This window comes from Megalops cyprinoides, chromosome 7, assembly GCF_013368585.1.
Source record: "Megalops cyprinoides isolate fMegCyp1 chromosome 7, fMegCyp1.pri, whole genome shotgun sequence".
In the NCBI taxonomy this organism is placed as follows: domain Eukaryota; kingdom Metazoa; phylum Chordata; class Actinopteri; order Elopiformes; family Megalopidae; genus Megalops; species Megalops cyprinoides.
In genome coordinates this window covers 28957584-28974204 of record NC_050589.1, presented here as the reverse complement: position 1 = coordinate 28974204, position 16621 = coordinate 28957584, and the positions used below count along the sequence as shown (strand labels likewise).

General features: G+C 41.0%; 1 protein-coding gene across 3 annotated transcripts in view; it reads left to right on the top strand.

Moving 5' to 3' along the window:
- LOC118781381 (6-phosphofructo-2-kinase/fructose-2,6-bisphosphatase 2-like) overlaps positions 1–13848 on the top strand; it is a 22203-nt gene extending 8355 nt beyond the window's left edge. Inside the window, exons 5-16 of one of the 3 annotated variants that reach the window (XM_036534387.1) lie at positions 671–737; positions 1071–1145; positions 1786–1842; positions 2060–2184; positions 2833–3040; positions 3949–4095; positions 4272–4376; positions 4464–4593; positions 5701–5763; positions 5877–5941; positions 7393–7575; positions 8607–8762. In XM_036534387.1, the coding sequence (XP_036390280.1) occupies positions 671–737; positions 1071–1145; positions 1786–1842; positions 2060–2184; positions 2833–3040; positions 3949–4095; positions 4272–4376; positions 4464–4593; positions 5701–5763; positions 5877–5941; positions 7393–7575; positions 8607–8633 (1252 nt within the window). In that variant the 3' untranslated portion in view covers positions 8634–8762. Of the gene's footprint in view, positions 1–670; positions 738–1070; positions 1146–1785; positions 1843–2059; positions 2185–2832; positions 3041–3948; positions 4096–4271; positions 4377–4463; positions 4594–5700; positions 5764–5876; positions 5942–7392; positions 7576–8606; positions 8763–10060; positions 10443–13144 lie in introns of those variants that run through there. The other 2 variants (XM_036534388.1, XM_036534389.1) reach the window with 2 other exon arrangements.
- Positions 13849–16621: the final 2773 nt, after the last annotated feature.

Sequence of the window (16621 nt, the reverse complement as noted above, 5' to 3'; positions counted from 1 at the left end):
GGTCTTTCAGATACATTTGATACATTTGACCTGTTTTAAGGTGTACCCAATGAAGCTGTACCATGTTTTATTCCAGTTGGTTATTGTGGGTAAATTCAGCAGTATTTTTACATTACAGGATTTTTGTCTTTTATTAATATATAAAGGAGCTTTTAGGTGTTTTATGATGCTGATGTATTTAATAGAGTTTAGGTTCTTAATTCTGGACTGGGACAGCTGACAGATCTGCTTGCCCTTTTAGCTAACACTGCAATGTCAAAGGCAATGGCAATAACAGTGGTTTGATGTGGCATGTCAGGGAAACATCCAGGGTTCAGTAAAGTGACCTCTGTTAAATATCCACAGCAGCATAAATCTGAGAAGTGTATGTGCCAAGTACAGCAAATCATGTCATATTACTTTAATTCCTTTGGAATAAACTTCAGTTTTCATTTCCAGTTCTACTTTATTCAACATGCCATGTAAACAGACAGCCGTTTGTTTTATAGCCAGTAGATGGCGCTAAAGTTACTACTGCACTTCCATCAGTGCAGGGAGGCAGCATGTGAGGCCATGCAGAAGCTGCCATTTGTGAGTATTTGATCAGAACTGAGCCAAAGCTTGTTCTTGCTCTGTTATGGATGTTGTGATGGCTCATTTCACCATGCAGTTCCCTCTCTGGTTTCCACAGGCAGTGCGCTTTGGTAGCTCTGCAGGATGTCAAGGCCTACCTGAAAGAGGAGGGGGGACAGATTGCTGTAAGGCGCATAGTTTCTTCTTCTCCCCACTCTTTTTACATCTGCGCTTCTCCAGCCTGGAACTGTCCACTAATGGAAACGTGAAAAATAATATTCTGTTATTCTGTAGCGTTCTCACCTGTAGCCAGGTCCAGGAGAAGGTGTAGAGTTTTGTGCAGGTCCCACCTGCTGTATTGATACACAAAGTCCTAAAGGCTATACCTTTATTCCTTTAAAATTATAATTATTTAATTATAAATTATGTTTTTTTTAATGGTATTCATATGATAATTGTAAATGTGATGGAGTCATCTTTTATCTGTAGCATATGCATGGATGCACCTGTGTTTCTAGGTATTTGATGCCACAAACACCACCAGAGAGAGAAGAGACCTCATCCTGAGTTTTGCAATGGAGAATGCATTCAAGGTAAAGATGCACATATCTACATACATATCAGTCATACATCACAGTCTCAGTCCCCACTGAGCACATTATGAAGCCACAATAATATTTATGCATGAAAAAACTAGTTTTAGCATGACTCAAATCATAAATATTGGGGGTCATGATCTCAGAGTCCAGCATTTAGTCAGTTTTGCAGAAGTGTATCTCCCACAGATTCTCTAACTTTTGGTCTTTGCTAAAATATTTAAACAGTGACTCAGCTTTAAAGAACAGAGTAGTAAAGAAACAAATAGCACACATCCAATGTTATCTGGGTAAAACTTAACACTGCACACTGCCCACTAATGCCTGAAAAGCATACTGAATGTAATTAAAATATTTTTCCCTCAAGCCTGTTATCAATGAAATAGGCCACATCAGCCATTATCCTATATGCTGTTATTGCAATCATAAAAATTAACCAATACAAGCTGCACAAATAGTTCCACTGCATCTTATGCTGAAGTATTAAGTTAAAATGTACTATTTACATTTACTGCACAGAGGCTTTACACAAAGAATATTACTTTTCTATTTAAGTAAAACTAGGGGGATCACATTTTGGGATTAAAAGAAATACTGAATTGCATAGATTGTTACTCATAAAAAAGGACTTCCCCAGGTGTTTTTTGTGGAGTCAGTGTGTGACGACCCAGAGGTCATTGCTGCTAATATTCTGGTAAGTTCTTGTGTCCAGTGGTGTCATTTTACCATCCATTACCAAACATAAAATTAACTCCCAATCACATTTTTATGAAACTTCCTAAACTAAAAATCAGTGCGTCATTTTTGTTAGCTCTTTTTTTTTTATTCAGTTGACATTCAGTTCTCAGAAATGTTTCATATTTTGATAATGTGACCAAGGCTTCCTAATTTTTGGCTTTCATCTTGGACAGGAAGTGAAGGTTTCCAGTCCAGATTATCCAGAGAGAAACAGGGAGCGTGTGATGGATGACTTCCTGAAAAGAATCGAATGCTACAAAGTTACATACCAACCACTAGATCCCGATGAATATGACAAGTGGGAGACCATTTTTGTTCTTCATTATGTTCACTAATTTATAAATGAGTATTTTTGTGTTTTTAGAATGTTTTATTTTCTCTCAGCACTGTATCTTTTGTCATACCTGAATTCAACTGTTTCGTGAAATCCTATTTTGGGGCATTACCACAAAGAATACAGTAGGTGGAGATATTGATGTTAGACCACACTGAAAACTGGCAAATCACACCCCTGGCTAACATTCCCACAAGATTACTGTAATGTAATCAGGATGTCACTGAACAGTTGAAAAAACATGTTTTGTCAGCTGGGCTTGTCACCTTATCTGTGTTACTACGGCTGTGTTTATGTTGATGTCATGTCAAAATATCAGTGTTGAAGAATGCATACCAATTTTCTGCCAGTAACCTCCCAATGCAAGCCGAGCTCAAGCCCCTGCACCACCGCTGAGAAAACAGCACTTGACATCTGTGTGAAATCTTCCCTTGCTTTCCAAAGAACACTCTTTTACAATGTCTTTTACTGAGACATCAATTAAAAATGCAAGGACACAATCATTCGTCTTCACTTCTGTTATCCGTACAGCATGGCCTGAGATAGTAGTATTCAATGTGCGCATGGGTTAATGCCTGTCTGCTCGGTCTCTGCTCGACTCCCGCCCTCCAGGGACATGTCCTTCATCAAGGTGATCAACGTGGGCCAGCGCTTCCTGGTGAACCGCGTGCAGGACTACATCCAGAGCAAGATCGTCTACTACCTCATGAACATCCACGTGCACTCCCACTCCATCTACCTGTGCCGCCACGGCGAGAGTGATCACAACGTGCAGGGCCGCATCGGGGGCGACGCCGAGCTCTCCGCCCGGGGCAAGCAGGTACACCCCAACACCCCAAAACCACTGAGAAAGGGTGTGGTGGGGTGTTCCATCCATTACCCCATACCTCTGAGTGCGCAATACTTTCATCCACACTATGGGCAGTCTCCCACTATTCTTATGTTGCATTATTGCATTTAGTCATTTGATAGGCACTCTTATCCAGACCACAAAAGGTACAATATTTGCATATAATAAGGCCACATGAGCAACAGTACGTACAGTAACCCAAAACCACATCTGTCCATGTGTCAGTGTGTTATACCTTGCTGTTATAACCAGTGGCACGTTGAAGCATGCAAGTTGAGTTATGTTGCTTTATTATATCACAGGTACTTAGCAGACATTTTAATCCAGAGCATTTTGCATGATTTGCAGTGCATTTACTTACATGGATAGGTATTTACTGAGACACCTCAGTTTAATTAAGTGGCCCACATGGGAATCGAACCACCACCCTTGTGGCCCTGCCCCTTACCACTGTAATTAAGATGCGAGTTCTTGCCTCGGCCATAGTAATCCTCTGCCTTGTTATTCTCTGCTTCAGGCTTTATGATATTTACTCCAGAGTATTTGTATGAACATGGAAGGGAAACCTTGTGTGTGTCAAATTTCTGTTGTGCAGCACTTTGTGTGTTTATGGTGAATATATGAAGTATTTACAGAGCGTCTAAAATATCATTGCCCATAAGAATGAAAGAATCCTCAGTAATTTAATTTTCCCTTTGCCATTGTGTGCATAACAACAAAAGATAATAGTTAGCAAATAGTCGGAAATATCGGATTACAGTATGGATTTTCCGATTTGACATGCAAGTCTGCATCTTCCTCTCTCTCTCTACTGCTTCCTCCTTTCCTCCTTCCCTCTTTATTTTCCCTCCCTCTCTCTCCCTCTCCCCCTCTCTCAGTTTTCGCAGGCGTTGCAGGGTTTTATTGAGGACCAGCGCCTGCCCGACTTGAAAGTGTGGACCAGCCAGCTGAGGAGGACCATCCAGACAGCCGAGGAGCTGGGCGTGCCCTACGAGCAGTGGAAGATCCTCAACGAGATTGATGCTGTCAGTACTGACCTTTGACCCATCAGCCTTCACACCTGTCACATGAAACTTTAGGTGTCTTCTTAGGCTCCATAAATTCAGCTAGAATATACCATGAATGCGGAGAGCTATTGTTGATTTTTATTTTGATCGCATGTATGTGTGTGTGTGTGTGTGTGTTTGTGTGTGTGTCTCAGGGTGTGTGTGAGGAGATGACCTATGAGATGATCCAGGATTCATACCCAGAAGAGTTTGCTCTGAGGGATCAGGACAAGTACCACTACCGCTACCCTGGAGGAGAGGTAAGTTATGTACTAACAATCCCCCCCAAGAGCTGATGGCTCTGCATACAGCACGAGGCTCAATGTGTCCTCTCTGGCTCTCCGTAGTCCTACCAAGACCTGGTGCAGCGGCTGGAGCCTGTCATTATGGAGCTAGAGAGGCAAGGCAATGTGCTGGTCATCTGCCACCAGGCCGTCATGCGCTGCCTACTAGCCTACTTCCTGGACAAGAGTGCAGGTACACACACACACATACAAAATACGGTGTGAGAACACAGATACACACACTCACACACATATGCACACACAAGCATGCATGCCACACAAAAACAGATATGCAAAAAAACAGACACAAGGCACACTGTTCTGGTTATTTTTTTTTCTATTGTTTTCAAGCAATAAATGTATAATGTCAATCAACATTTTGTGTTTTCGTGTTTCTTCTGTGTATTCCTATAGATCTCAACTGTATGCAATCAGTATGTCTAGCAGTTTCCACAGCATCTGTTGTACACATTAAATTAAATAAACCTGTTATTCTTTTCTCCACGTTGGACTCAGAGGTTTGTAAAGCACTGTATCTGTGTGTGTTTGTCCCCGGAAACCAGCAACATAATCAAGTGCTGATGTTTGGCAGTGTTCAGGTCCCAAGTGGAGAATCAGTTACTCCAAATAGACATTGGATGTGGTTTTGCCTGTGGGAAGAGTTTGTTCTGTAAAACCACAGTGTGTAGTCCACTCACTTTGTGACTGGATGTTTCTTACCAGGCTTATCCTAAAAACTTACAGGAAGCCTCTGGTCATCTGTTGTGGTGTTACTCAGTGATTGGAACCACAAGCTTGTCACTTTTTCCTCAGTAATACAGTGCATTAAAATGAGTAACACAAGCAGGTGTGACTTAGGGCACACTTCCTGCCAAAAGATACGATGGAAAATTCTCTCACCTGCCTGGTGAAAATAATCATTTCAGGCAAGTATAGCTTGGTTAGTACTTACAAAGGAGATTTCCATGGAAAACCAGGTTGCTGCTAGAAGTAGCATTAGTGGGCCAGTAGGTGACACTTTCTCTCTGGAATAATGGAAAAACTAAACTTGCAAACAAAAACTGTGCAGATGTTGTGTGTCTGTGGTTGGGGAGGTTTTTTTTTTTTTTTTTTAAATAGATTAGACATTAGACCAAGGTCCCGATTCATTTTCACCATAAACAGGAGATTGGCCAGTGTGGGGCAAATTTTCTCAAGGCGGGGGGGGGGGGGGGGGGGGGGGGTGGACTAGCAACCACATTACCATAATTGACATTTATTATTTTTTCCTGCTGATGATGTCATCCATCTGTTTCCTTAGATGACCTTCCGTACCTGAAGTGCCCTCTGCACACGGTTCTCAAGCTCACCCCAGTGGCTTACGGTACAATACCCACATCCTTCCTACCATGTGGAGAAACATGTAATGTCATATCTCTTGGCACTGAATGTTCTCTTATTGTGACTACGGTCTATCCTGTCCACCGTCCCCCACAGGTTGCAATGTGGAGACATTCGACCTTAAGGTTGAGGCAGTGAACACACATCGAGACAGGCCTGTGGTAAGTGACTCCCTGTCCCCTTCCTGAGGTCAAATTCAACATTAACTTATAAATGCGATTGAAGCATGTAAAAGAAAACAGACAACTAGACATTAAAACAAAATGAAATATGCAAAAGCCACACGTGTGATTTCATTCTATAGTGTTAACAGAGGTCCTGTACTCCTGCAATGGTCTGCAGTATTATGGCAAATTCTGAGTGTTTGTAAGTCTTAAGAATTTCTAACATGGTTTCATAATCATTTTTATTATTGTGTAACCCGTAATTTATTTTAGTGATTTCGTTGCGGTATTTCTGTCATCATTTAGTCACTGGAACTTGTGACTGTTTAAATGTCAGTCATTTATACCACAGACTAATCATGAACACAACACCATGTCTTGCCAGTGACTGTACTCCCACACAATGGTGATGTCAAGCAAAGCAAAATACTACGTTTCCTGCAGTCAGTTTCATTCAATATTTGAGAGCTTTTCCTGGTTCTTCCTTGTTGTCCTGTTATTTTGTGCCTGTCTCGGCTGGTTGCTAAATTGGTTACTCTGACACATGCAGCATTATTTTATTTTCATTGGAAAAACCTGATGTTTTTACTGTTACTGTTTTTTTTTTCAATTTGTAATTATGCAATTTTATTACTTTATTACTGTCGTCTGTGTGCCATCTGTTTGGCAGAGTTTTCTATTAATACAGTTTCTGTCAATAACTCCATATTAGCCATGCTAGCATACCACTTGAAGGCCCTTAGTTGAATTCAAGAGTGATCTATCACTGCGGTATTGTCTTCCATTCTGTTCATTCTGTCATCAGGCTGTCAAAGGAAATCAAGGACCTGATTGTCTTAACTTTCTGGTGTTACTTCATATTCTGTAAGGTACTGGTAATTAGCAGTGACTACGGAATAATAACTTGTGATATCTCTCTTGATAAGGTTGAGCTCATACATCAAACTCAATTTGGTCTGATGTTTGGATGTCACGCCAGATGGACCTGCTCTCTTTGTTCTCTCTCAATGCTGGGTTCGCTCACTGCGGAGGTGCATGTTGTAACTTCTAGAACCTTCCTGTCCACTTCAGGTCCTCTGCGCTTCCTCCACTTCATGGCTGCGGACCACAACAGGATCAGGCTGATACCTCTGCTCCTGTTTTGGTCATAGTGTGAACAAGTCCCTCGGGTGTATCAGTGGTGATTTGGTAGTGTCAGCTCAGGTTAAATGACAGTGTCTGAAATGGACCAAACTCACTCACATTGGCCACCTTGCCCTACTGTTCCCGAAGATGCGCTCAGCGTCAGTTGATGTGTTTGGAGCTGGAGAAAGCCACTTCACTTACAGGGTTTAGGGATGGTCCGTGCACAGTGCTCAGTTCGCCTGTGTGTTCTCCCTCTCCCTCTCTCTCTCTTTTTCTCTCTATCTTCTTCTAACATTCCTGGTGTCTCTCCCGTCTCCAATCAGGATAAAGTCCGGAAGGACCCTGTGCCCGCCCTGCTCCGGCGGAATAGTTACACCCCCCTGTCCAGTCATGACCAGGTCAAGCGACCCCGCCTCTACAGTGCTGGCAACCGGCCCGGGCTGCCCCTCGGCCCCTCCCCGAAATTCCCTGAGGCGCCAGAGGGGGCAGTGCTGGAGCAAAGCCAAGTTAGTGTCGATAGTTGTGGCGTGTGATGAAACTCGCTCATTTACCACCTTAATTTAAAATCAATCACGGAACTCTGCGCTAGCGCACCCCTCACCACACTCCACCCTCCACTTGATTGGTTGATTTTTGTGATTTGGAGTCTCATTGTGGCATGCTATCACTGTCATCTGTGTTTTGAGGTTAGACTCACTCCCCGGACACATCTGCTGCTGGCTTGCATGTCTGTCACTCTTGCTGTTCCCACTCCTGCATGTTCCTAAACTCACGCTTGAATATGCAACCGGGTGCCTGTGTCACTGCAAGACCTACATAACCCCTAATTCCAGTGCTGTGTGATATATAATAATGATATCTCTAATGCAAATGATAATTGTACTAAATGGCCAGTTGGAACGTGTAGTGTACAAACAAATTGAAAGACCTGAGCAATACTGAAGTCGTTTGTCCCCAGGTCAGTGTTTCAGCTCATTCACTTACTCTAATCAGTTGAAAAAGAATGGTTTGTGCTGGACATACTGGTAGTATGTAAGATGAAATATTTGGACTTATAGTTGTTTGGGAGAAAGAGTTCATTCAGTTAAAAGTCAAAGGGGCACACAGGGGATTGGGCAATGGTAGCGGTGGCCTGCTCTACTCTCCACAGATGCCACAGCTATAGGGGGCATCTCCCTGAGAGCCAGTCAGGTTCAGCCATACCCACAGGAGCAGAATCTCAAACAGATCCCACTGCCCATGTTTTCATTTAAGGACACAACCTTGTCTCCTTAAAGATATGACAATTTGAATACACGTGGGCATGGGTTATTATTTTGTAAATGGACAAAATTTCAGCAGAAAAAATTGAAACTATGGAATGTGTTCTTGTGTTTTTGTTCCATACAGCAAACAGGGGCTTTTTATGCATAGCATCAATTCCACTGAAGTGGTGACACCCTCGTTGCTTGGTCAGCTGTGTGGGTCTGTGGCTTGAACTCTTCTTTCTCTCTTTCTTTCTCTCTCTCCTTCTTTCCTCTCCCCTCACTCCTTACAGCCTATGTTGGGAAGCATCTGTTTGTGAGTACCAGAGAACATGCTTGTGCAGCAGTTTCCTCTCTCAAATTGGAGAACTGCAAGCTATATCCACCCATGCACAAAATCGATGAAAAAAAAGCTTTTTTCTTTATTTATTAATATTTTTTAGATCTAATGTCATAATGTCACATGCAGTTTTAAAATCCATTTAGATGGGGGGAAAAAGTATGGGTCTGACTCACCATTTGGCAATTCATTTTTGACTAGGACGGAAGACAGTCTGATGTAACCCACTTACTCACTAAGTATCTGGAATCCATTGTTATCCCTTAAGCCTTCGATGCAACATCACTCAGTGAGGCTAGGCACCATTATCGTTACTACAGAATGTTGCAAGCACGTACCTGTGTGATTTTTGTGCGCTCTTGACTCATGGTGATCACATGTTATAAAATATATAAATTAAATAAACATAAATAACAGAAATACAATACAAATAAAAAAACAGAAATAAAAAGTGAATAAAAGTCGAATATACAATGTCAGTTGTTTCTAACCAAAACCAATCCTGTAATTATTACATTAGAGCAACGAGGCTGTTAAAACAATGATATGATAATATCATTATTAATGAGTAAGTTAAACAATAAGAATATTATTGAAATTTCCAGTCAGTTAAATATCATCTCATGCATGAGAAGTAATGTGAGGCTGGTCTGAATCAAGTCTGCGGTGGTCTGTGGGAACCCCTTTCCTAAATTTACTCACTCTTCTTTGTTCAAGGCCAACCTCACTAAAGATCCCATAATGATGGAGGTGTGTCAGTTTCAGGTCCCAAAATTACCATTCAAGGCCTTAAGGCATAACTTTGGAATCTAGGCATCAACTTGTTTGCTAAGCAAGCTTCCTCAGCATTGAAAAGCTTGCAGTACAGTGTAGTTGTACCATTAGAGGGCAAAACAAAAAGTATCCGCAATTAAGCAGTGGCTGTGATTTTTTTCCACTTCCTGTTTTGTTTGACGAATTTATCTTGTGAGTACATCCCATCTTCATTTCATAGGAAGTTTATCTCATTTTGCACCAGTAGCATTAGACAGCTTTGCTGTTTGTTATTTTATACTGTGGAGAGAGAATATGCTTTTATGCACATTCGTGCTCATTAACAAAAAATCCAAACAAAAGAGCTGAGCTGTTTTGAACCCACCCTTGGTGATGTCTTTTCACAATCTTGGTTTCTTGACAGATTCACCAAAGTGATCAAATGTGAACTCGACACTTGTTACTGTAGTTTTCCACCTGCTTGTAATCCAGATACGAGCGCAGACCATGTCTGGACATGGTTTTGTTTAATGACACTGCGCCTCAGCGTCTGAGAAGAAGGACAGAGGCCAGTCGAGGCCTTGGTTGGGACGGAATGAGGCGTGGTGTGTCTTCTGGGAGATAGCCATGTTTTTGTCTGTCTCTCTCTCCAAGGAATCGCTCGACCGTTTCAGCCCCGGAGGGTCTGCTGACTGTGTCCGCATCTGAGTAGAGAGGGACGGGGAAAGCTCTTCTTTCTCTTCCTCTGAGGCATCCTCCGTCGTGTGGGACATTCCCTTGTCTGCAACCCACTCAAAACCCCAGCCCCCAACCTTATTCCAGTACCCCCTGCCTTTAGGAAACTGCGGCACCCCATTTCCCTTTGAACTGTGCTAGACTGCGCTTGTAAAAGGTGGTTACACATATGGGAAATCCACTGCATCTGTGCTTCAGGAAAAATAAAAACCCTGCTATGTAGTTCTGGACATAGTTACTGCTGTATAAAGTCAGCAACAGAATGCCTCATATTTGTGAATCTTATCTGATGGGATGCAAATTAAGTCTGAGGCATGAAAGGCACTGGAGTTCGGGTTAAAGGATGCTGCGATTTACTGATTTCTCCATGGCACAGCTCCAAGTTAGGCAATCAGTGTTCATCCAATATGCATGAGTGTGTAGAAGTGAGACCCTCAAAGCTTTCTACACTTAGAGGGGTGAGCAACTGCAGTCATTAATGCTTGATGATGTCTGCTGAGTTAATCAGTACAATCCAAACAAATTATTTTAAAAGTGTTAGTGGAAGTCTGTAAGCCTTGGAAGTCTGTAAGTTGTGAGTCCAGACTGTAAACAGATTTCTGAAGTCAGGAAGTTAATTGGATCCTGAAGACGCCCACATGGATGTCTGTGGCATGGTGGCGTGGGCTTGTTATTGCATCTCCATCTAATTCACATTCTATTTTTATGAGAACAGGCACTACGGAGACATTGGCACTTCTTCACAAATTGTCTTGAAATGGGACACAGCTGGAATGTTACATCATCTGCGTCTTGTCTGTATTACAGATGTGCGCATGGTGTCAAATGGCTTTTACCACGACGATATGGTAGCCAAAACGAATCTGCTTTGATTCCACAAACAATCTTAAGAGGCTTCTCACTACCCGTTACTGCTGGTTTCCGCTGTACAGAACCTTTTCAAAACAACCATCCACAGTGGTCTAAGAGGAAGAAAAGGGCAGGGTTGGTAAATGATTGTTTGCATATGGGAACACACCTCATTTGTGGGGTTTTTTTTGTTTTGTTCCCACACCGACACCCCAACCACCATCTGCAACTGTATACTGTTCATGTATGTTATGTTATGCTAATTCTAAAGTCAGTCATTACTGAGGACTGGGTTTGACTCTGGACTTTTAATGGGAGCTGTTCTGAAGAAGCCATTGTTTGATATGGTTTGCCTCATATTTATAACAGGTCTCATTCCTTATTTTTTAATATCTTGAATGGAATGGTAATTAGTCATTCGTACTTGGTAATTCATAGTAGAAACAAATTCCTAAGGTTTCCATGACTGTTACCCAGTCAAAAACCCTTGCAGGGTCGACTGATTCTTTTTTTATGAGGACGTACTGAGAGCAGGTATAAATCATGAGGTAAACCATCCAGCTCGTGAATCCACCTTCAATGAGCAAAAGCAACTTGTTTACAACAGTTTTTTATTGTTTTCCCTTTTATATCTATTTATTTTTTTCTGTGCCCTTTTAGGAATCTGTTGACCGCTGACTGACATCAGGGTTGTAATTTTCCTCTTGGAGGTTTTTCTCATTGTGTGCATCGCATCGCATGACAAATGGAAATGAGGTTCAGATCGTACTGTGTTGCAATTCACCATGGCTCACAGGAACGTGAGCTGTGACCAAACAGTGCCATGTACAGCTTTATTTCTTCTGTTCGTTTGTTTTCATTTCCTCTTTTCATGTACGCAATGAGTTAAATTATGTACAGATGTACAGAATTATCCTATATATTGCGTAAGCCATCAAAGGTGTATTACGTATAAAGCTAGCAATTATATATTTATATGAGCCTGTTACAAACATGTTGAATGTCCCCATTGGATTGCTTCTGTTACTGTACGGTCTTATCGGTAGAGGTTTCAAGGTTGTAGATAGGTCTGTTTGTTCCTCAGTCTTCTCTGTCGTGAAGTCTATATTTTGTTTATTTCAGATGCTGGGAATACGCACAAGATCCTTCAAAATTGATTTTTATTTTTTTTAGATTAAATATTTACAGTTATTTGAGGAGGTCAGGGGTGTGGTGGATGGTATCATCCACAGATGACAATGAACACAAGGTTGCTACACACATCATATTGTTCTTCTCTGTGCCTTAGGAGCAGGTTTTTAGAAAGCCTTCAGGCCAATGCACATCTACTGCTGCGTGCATGTGGTTAGAGCCTTGACAAGCATGTCTACAATACAAAAGTATGTACTTTAAACCCACAGGTCTGTGCCCACTTGCACTGTTGTAGAAATCATGAAGGCGACTTTGAGAGGTACCATGTCTGTATTCACTCGTCTAGGGAGAAGCTGTGAAAATTTTGGCCTGCTCTGTCATTGACTGCACTCCGTAGCCGACTGCTGTGTACCTCTTCAACAAAAACCTTGCCGTGCACTTTTAAATGGATGCCCTGTGATCTGGTTTTGCTCATGCCTCAATAAATTAGGTGAAAGCGATTCACAAGGTCTCAGAGCTTTATTTCAGAAACTCATTGTGCACGCACAAAGGCTCAGTTCTGCAGCCTGTGTTTGTTGTATGTGGGGAAAAACATATACGCCTCTTGTATAGAAAACACAATATACAGAAAATCTGAAACAATAACCTTTCTTCCTGTTTGAAAACCCAGCTCACTGTGGGGGTTCATTTGTTTGAGTGGCTTTGAACGTTTAGAAGAGTGGTTTCTCACAACTGAACAGGATTTCAGGGTCTGTAGGTGCTCCTCACACTAGACACATAGCCACCTGCTTTGTTGCACACTCATTCTTAAATTAACCAATTTAAGCCCCCCAATTGTTAGTGTTTAATATAGTTGGAAGTCCAGATGGTGCCCCAGAACACCAGGGTAGGGGAGCTATGATCTGCTCCATGGAATCAGTTCTATGTGTGGAAGATACAAAAGTGACTTTTTTGTGCACTGGTGTCTTTGTTTAGCTGCTGTCTGGCAGTAACTCCCTGTCTTGATGTGTGTGCTCTCTCCAGAAAACATCTGTGGGCCGAACTCGGGAGGAAGCCCTGGAAACGGTGCCAGAGATCCCGAAGTAAGAAGGGTGTTTCAAGGCGCTCTAACAGGACAGGGTGCCTGCCTGAGCACAGGCCAAGAGACCTGGAAGGGTGGAGAGAGGGGTCACCACTCTCGTCACAAATGCCTTCGTTTTGGGTCTGAGAATTCTGGTTCAGACTTGTCTGTTGTAAAAGAAGTGGTTTGTTTTTCCTTCACACTAGAATTAACTGCCACATAGTGTGCCACCTAATTTTCCCCTCAGTTTTTTTATCCTTATTTTCAAGTACAGTCCCTGGAAGGGAGATTTAAAGTGTTGCGTTGTGTCTTTCCCACAAAGTGGAAAAGGCACACCTCTGGTAATGGTTGCCGGGACGTGGTAAATGGAATAGTACAGCTGTCATGGTGCAATATCTGTGTTGTTGACAACAGGGCTGTAATCCCCAGCCCTTTCATCTGCATAGCAGCCTATAGTCATTCAAAGAACTCATCTACAAGTGCCACCCACGTCTACATCAGCCATTTCCTCTCTCTATAGAAAACCAAAGCTGACATAGCAATCTGAAATGCAATCATGTGAGTTATGCCGTATCATTACTTACAGAGAAAGTGTTTTTGCAATGCTGGCTGTAATTGCCCCAATCATGTGGCCACTGGTAGCTTGCCAGTTTCGATCACAATTTAATATATGCACCAAATATTCCTGCTTGTAATGATTCAAAATTACTTTTATGAAATATGTCCTGCTTCACAATATTCAGACTCGACAAACTGCATAGCTGAACACACATGTTCTTAAATATGTATAGATTTTCTTAACACTGTTAGGAGTACACTACTTTTTGAAGGTCAACCACTGACACAGTAGCTCATGTCTATCATAGATATCAGGGGCAGTGGAAATGAAACTGAGCCTATAAGTGAGGGGATGCTGGTTTGAGTCCCATATGGGCTACTGTTGTTTTACCCTTGGGAATTTCTTTGTACATATTTTAGCCATACAATTGGGTAATGTGCAGAAAAATTTGAGATTTGTAAGATATTTTGGGATTAAGCTGTGTGTCAAGCAAATATCTGACAGTAATAATTATTATAGACATAACTGTAGCTGCTACACTACATGCACTGTATCTCAAATTTCTCTGTGTGTCTGGAGCAAAAGATTCTGTTCCCACCACCAGTTTTATCCGGAAGGAAAAACATTTCAGATAATCACTTTGCCCTTGTACATGTTAATCCAAAACATACATTTCATTGCCATGTCTGTTTTGTTCAAAGTATTCACTACAGTCACATCTAGTGATAATTCATGTGTAAGCAGGTTGTTGGTACAGAAATATACATACAGGGGTGGGGGTCTGAGGATTGCTATGCCTTTGGATCCACTACCATGGAAATAGGATCTTTGAATCACAGAACATTAATAGTGTGTTTTGTCTTCTATTGTAGCTTTTATGTATGATATATGATACAGCTGTAGTTTTATTTACAGTATTTATGTGTTTTTGTATATTTCATGTCCCTGTTAGATAGACATGAAAATAGACCAGAAAATAGACATGATATACATAAAAACATAAACATTTAACAAATAGTGTTTTCTGATATTTGTTTGTTCTGACTGGTAAGAAACTTTATTAGGGGCCCCAGAACAGAACAAAAACATTTTGGTTCTGTTCATAACAAACTTGTATGAAAAACAGTTCTGTTTTTATACCTAATGTAATTCCTTAAAGGTTGCTGTTTTATGCAGTGCTGGTTTTACATTACATTACATTTCCTTAGCAGGCAGTCTTTTTCATTGTGATTGACATTTTATCCATTTATACTGCTGGATATGTAGTGAAGCAATTTGGCTTGAGAGCATTGCCCTGGGGTACAGCAGTAGCGCCTAACCTGGGAATCAAACCGGCTACCTTTAGATTAGGAGCCCTGCTCCTTACCACAATGGCACACTGCTACAGTTATTAAATATCTTATGATGCCTAATAATCATGTTTTCCCCATCACTGACTAACTGTCTGCCAGGCAGCCATTTTCTCCTTCTATATCACGTCATTGCCCATATCTTTAATTTGGCTATGTGTATCCTGTGGACAGCTGTTTGAAAACTTTAGTATTGGTGCCTTTTCGCCTGTTTCCCCACAGAAATAATGTTTTTACAAGTGTTCACTGTTACTGTAGTTAGGCTGTTTATTGCCATGTTTTGATGAAGGGGTTTGTGGGATGTGTGGGCTGTTCAGGCAGTCCGCCATCACAGAAATGTAGAGGTCAATTCTGATGTCAGCTGTATTCTTAAACGCAATGTACACAAGGTCTAACCATATTATCTCAGCAATGCAATGCACTTTCCAAAACAAAATACATCTGCATTTTAACAATTCAAGATAGGGAAAAAATGTTATATTTGCACAGGAACCGAAGGTCAGATAAGATGTATTTTTGTGCTCACAGACATTTTAAAAGTTTTAAAACTTTCTGTGGTACCAAAGCAAACTTGGAACGAATGAATCTTTTGTTGAATGGTCTTTTGTTGGGAATTTATGTTAGCAACGTTATGTATTGTAATATTTTTTATTCCATGTGGAAAAAAATCTTTGCAATTGTACTTAAAGGGTGAGCGCAGCTTGAAAATGTTTTGTCTTTAAGAATGTGTAATTAAAAAACTCCAGATCAATAGATGTGTACACTGGCTTAGGTATGCAAAATGGTCAGAATGTTATTGTCATAATGTGTGTTCTTTTGTTGCAAAATATATTAGTCTTGTAATAATAAATGATAATAGTTATTATTGTTGTGGTTGTCATTGGTGTTGATATTATTAGAATAGCAGTAGTAATAATAATAATAATAGCAATAATAATAATATGCATCTTTGGCAAAGTGTAAAGTATTCTGTTTTACAAGACAATAATAATGTGATGTAATTAAATTATCTGAACAATGCTGTTTCCATTACATTCATACATTAATGAAAATAAAAGGATTTTAAATATTTCCTGTGGAAATACATTTTATAATCAATGGAAACATACTGTGTTCAATTTTCATATGACTGTCATGAAAGTCATTGGCAAATCCTAAGAAGAACTTGTTAAAGTTCTTGTTTAAGAATAAGATATGTCTGTTTCACCTCTACTAACCACGTCACTGCAGCTAGAGTTCCTGCTAAACCTGTAGGTCTCTGCTCCTTGGAATCTTACATTGTGTGAAGAAATATGTGGTTGCCTGTACAATTTAAATACATTTGTGGAGGCAGGTCCCTTACTTTCCACACATCACACATACCTATCTGACCTCTAAATCAATCATTGCTTAACACTGTGATGCATGAGATAATCTCACCCTCCATGCCAGTAATTGTTGCCTTGTATCTAAAAGCAAGTTGGCTCCTGCTCTGGGTGTTGGTGGAGACTACTGGTATCATTACCTGTGAGCCAAGAGAAACTCTGTTTCTA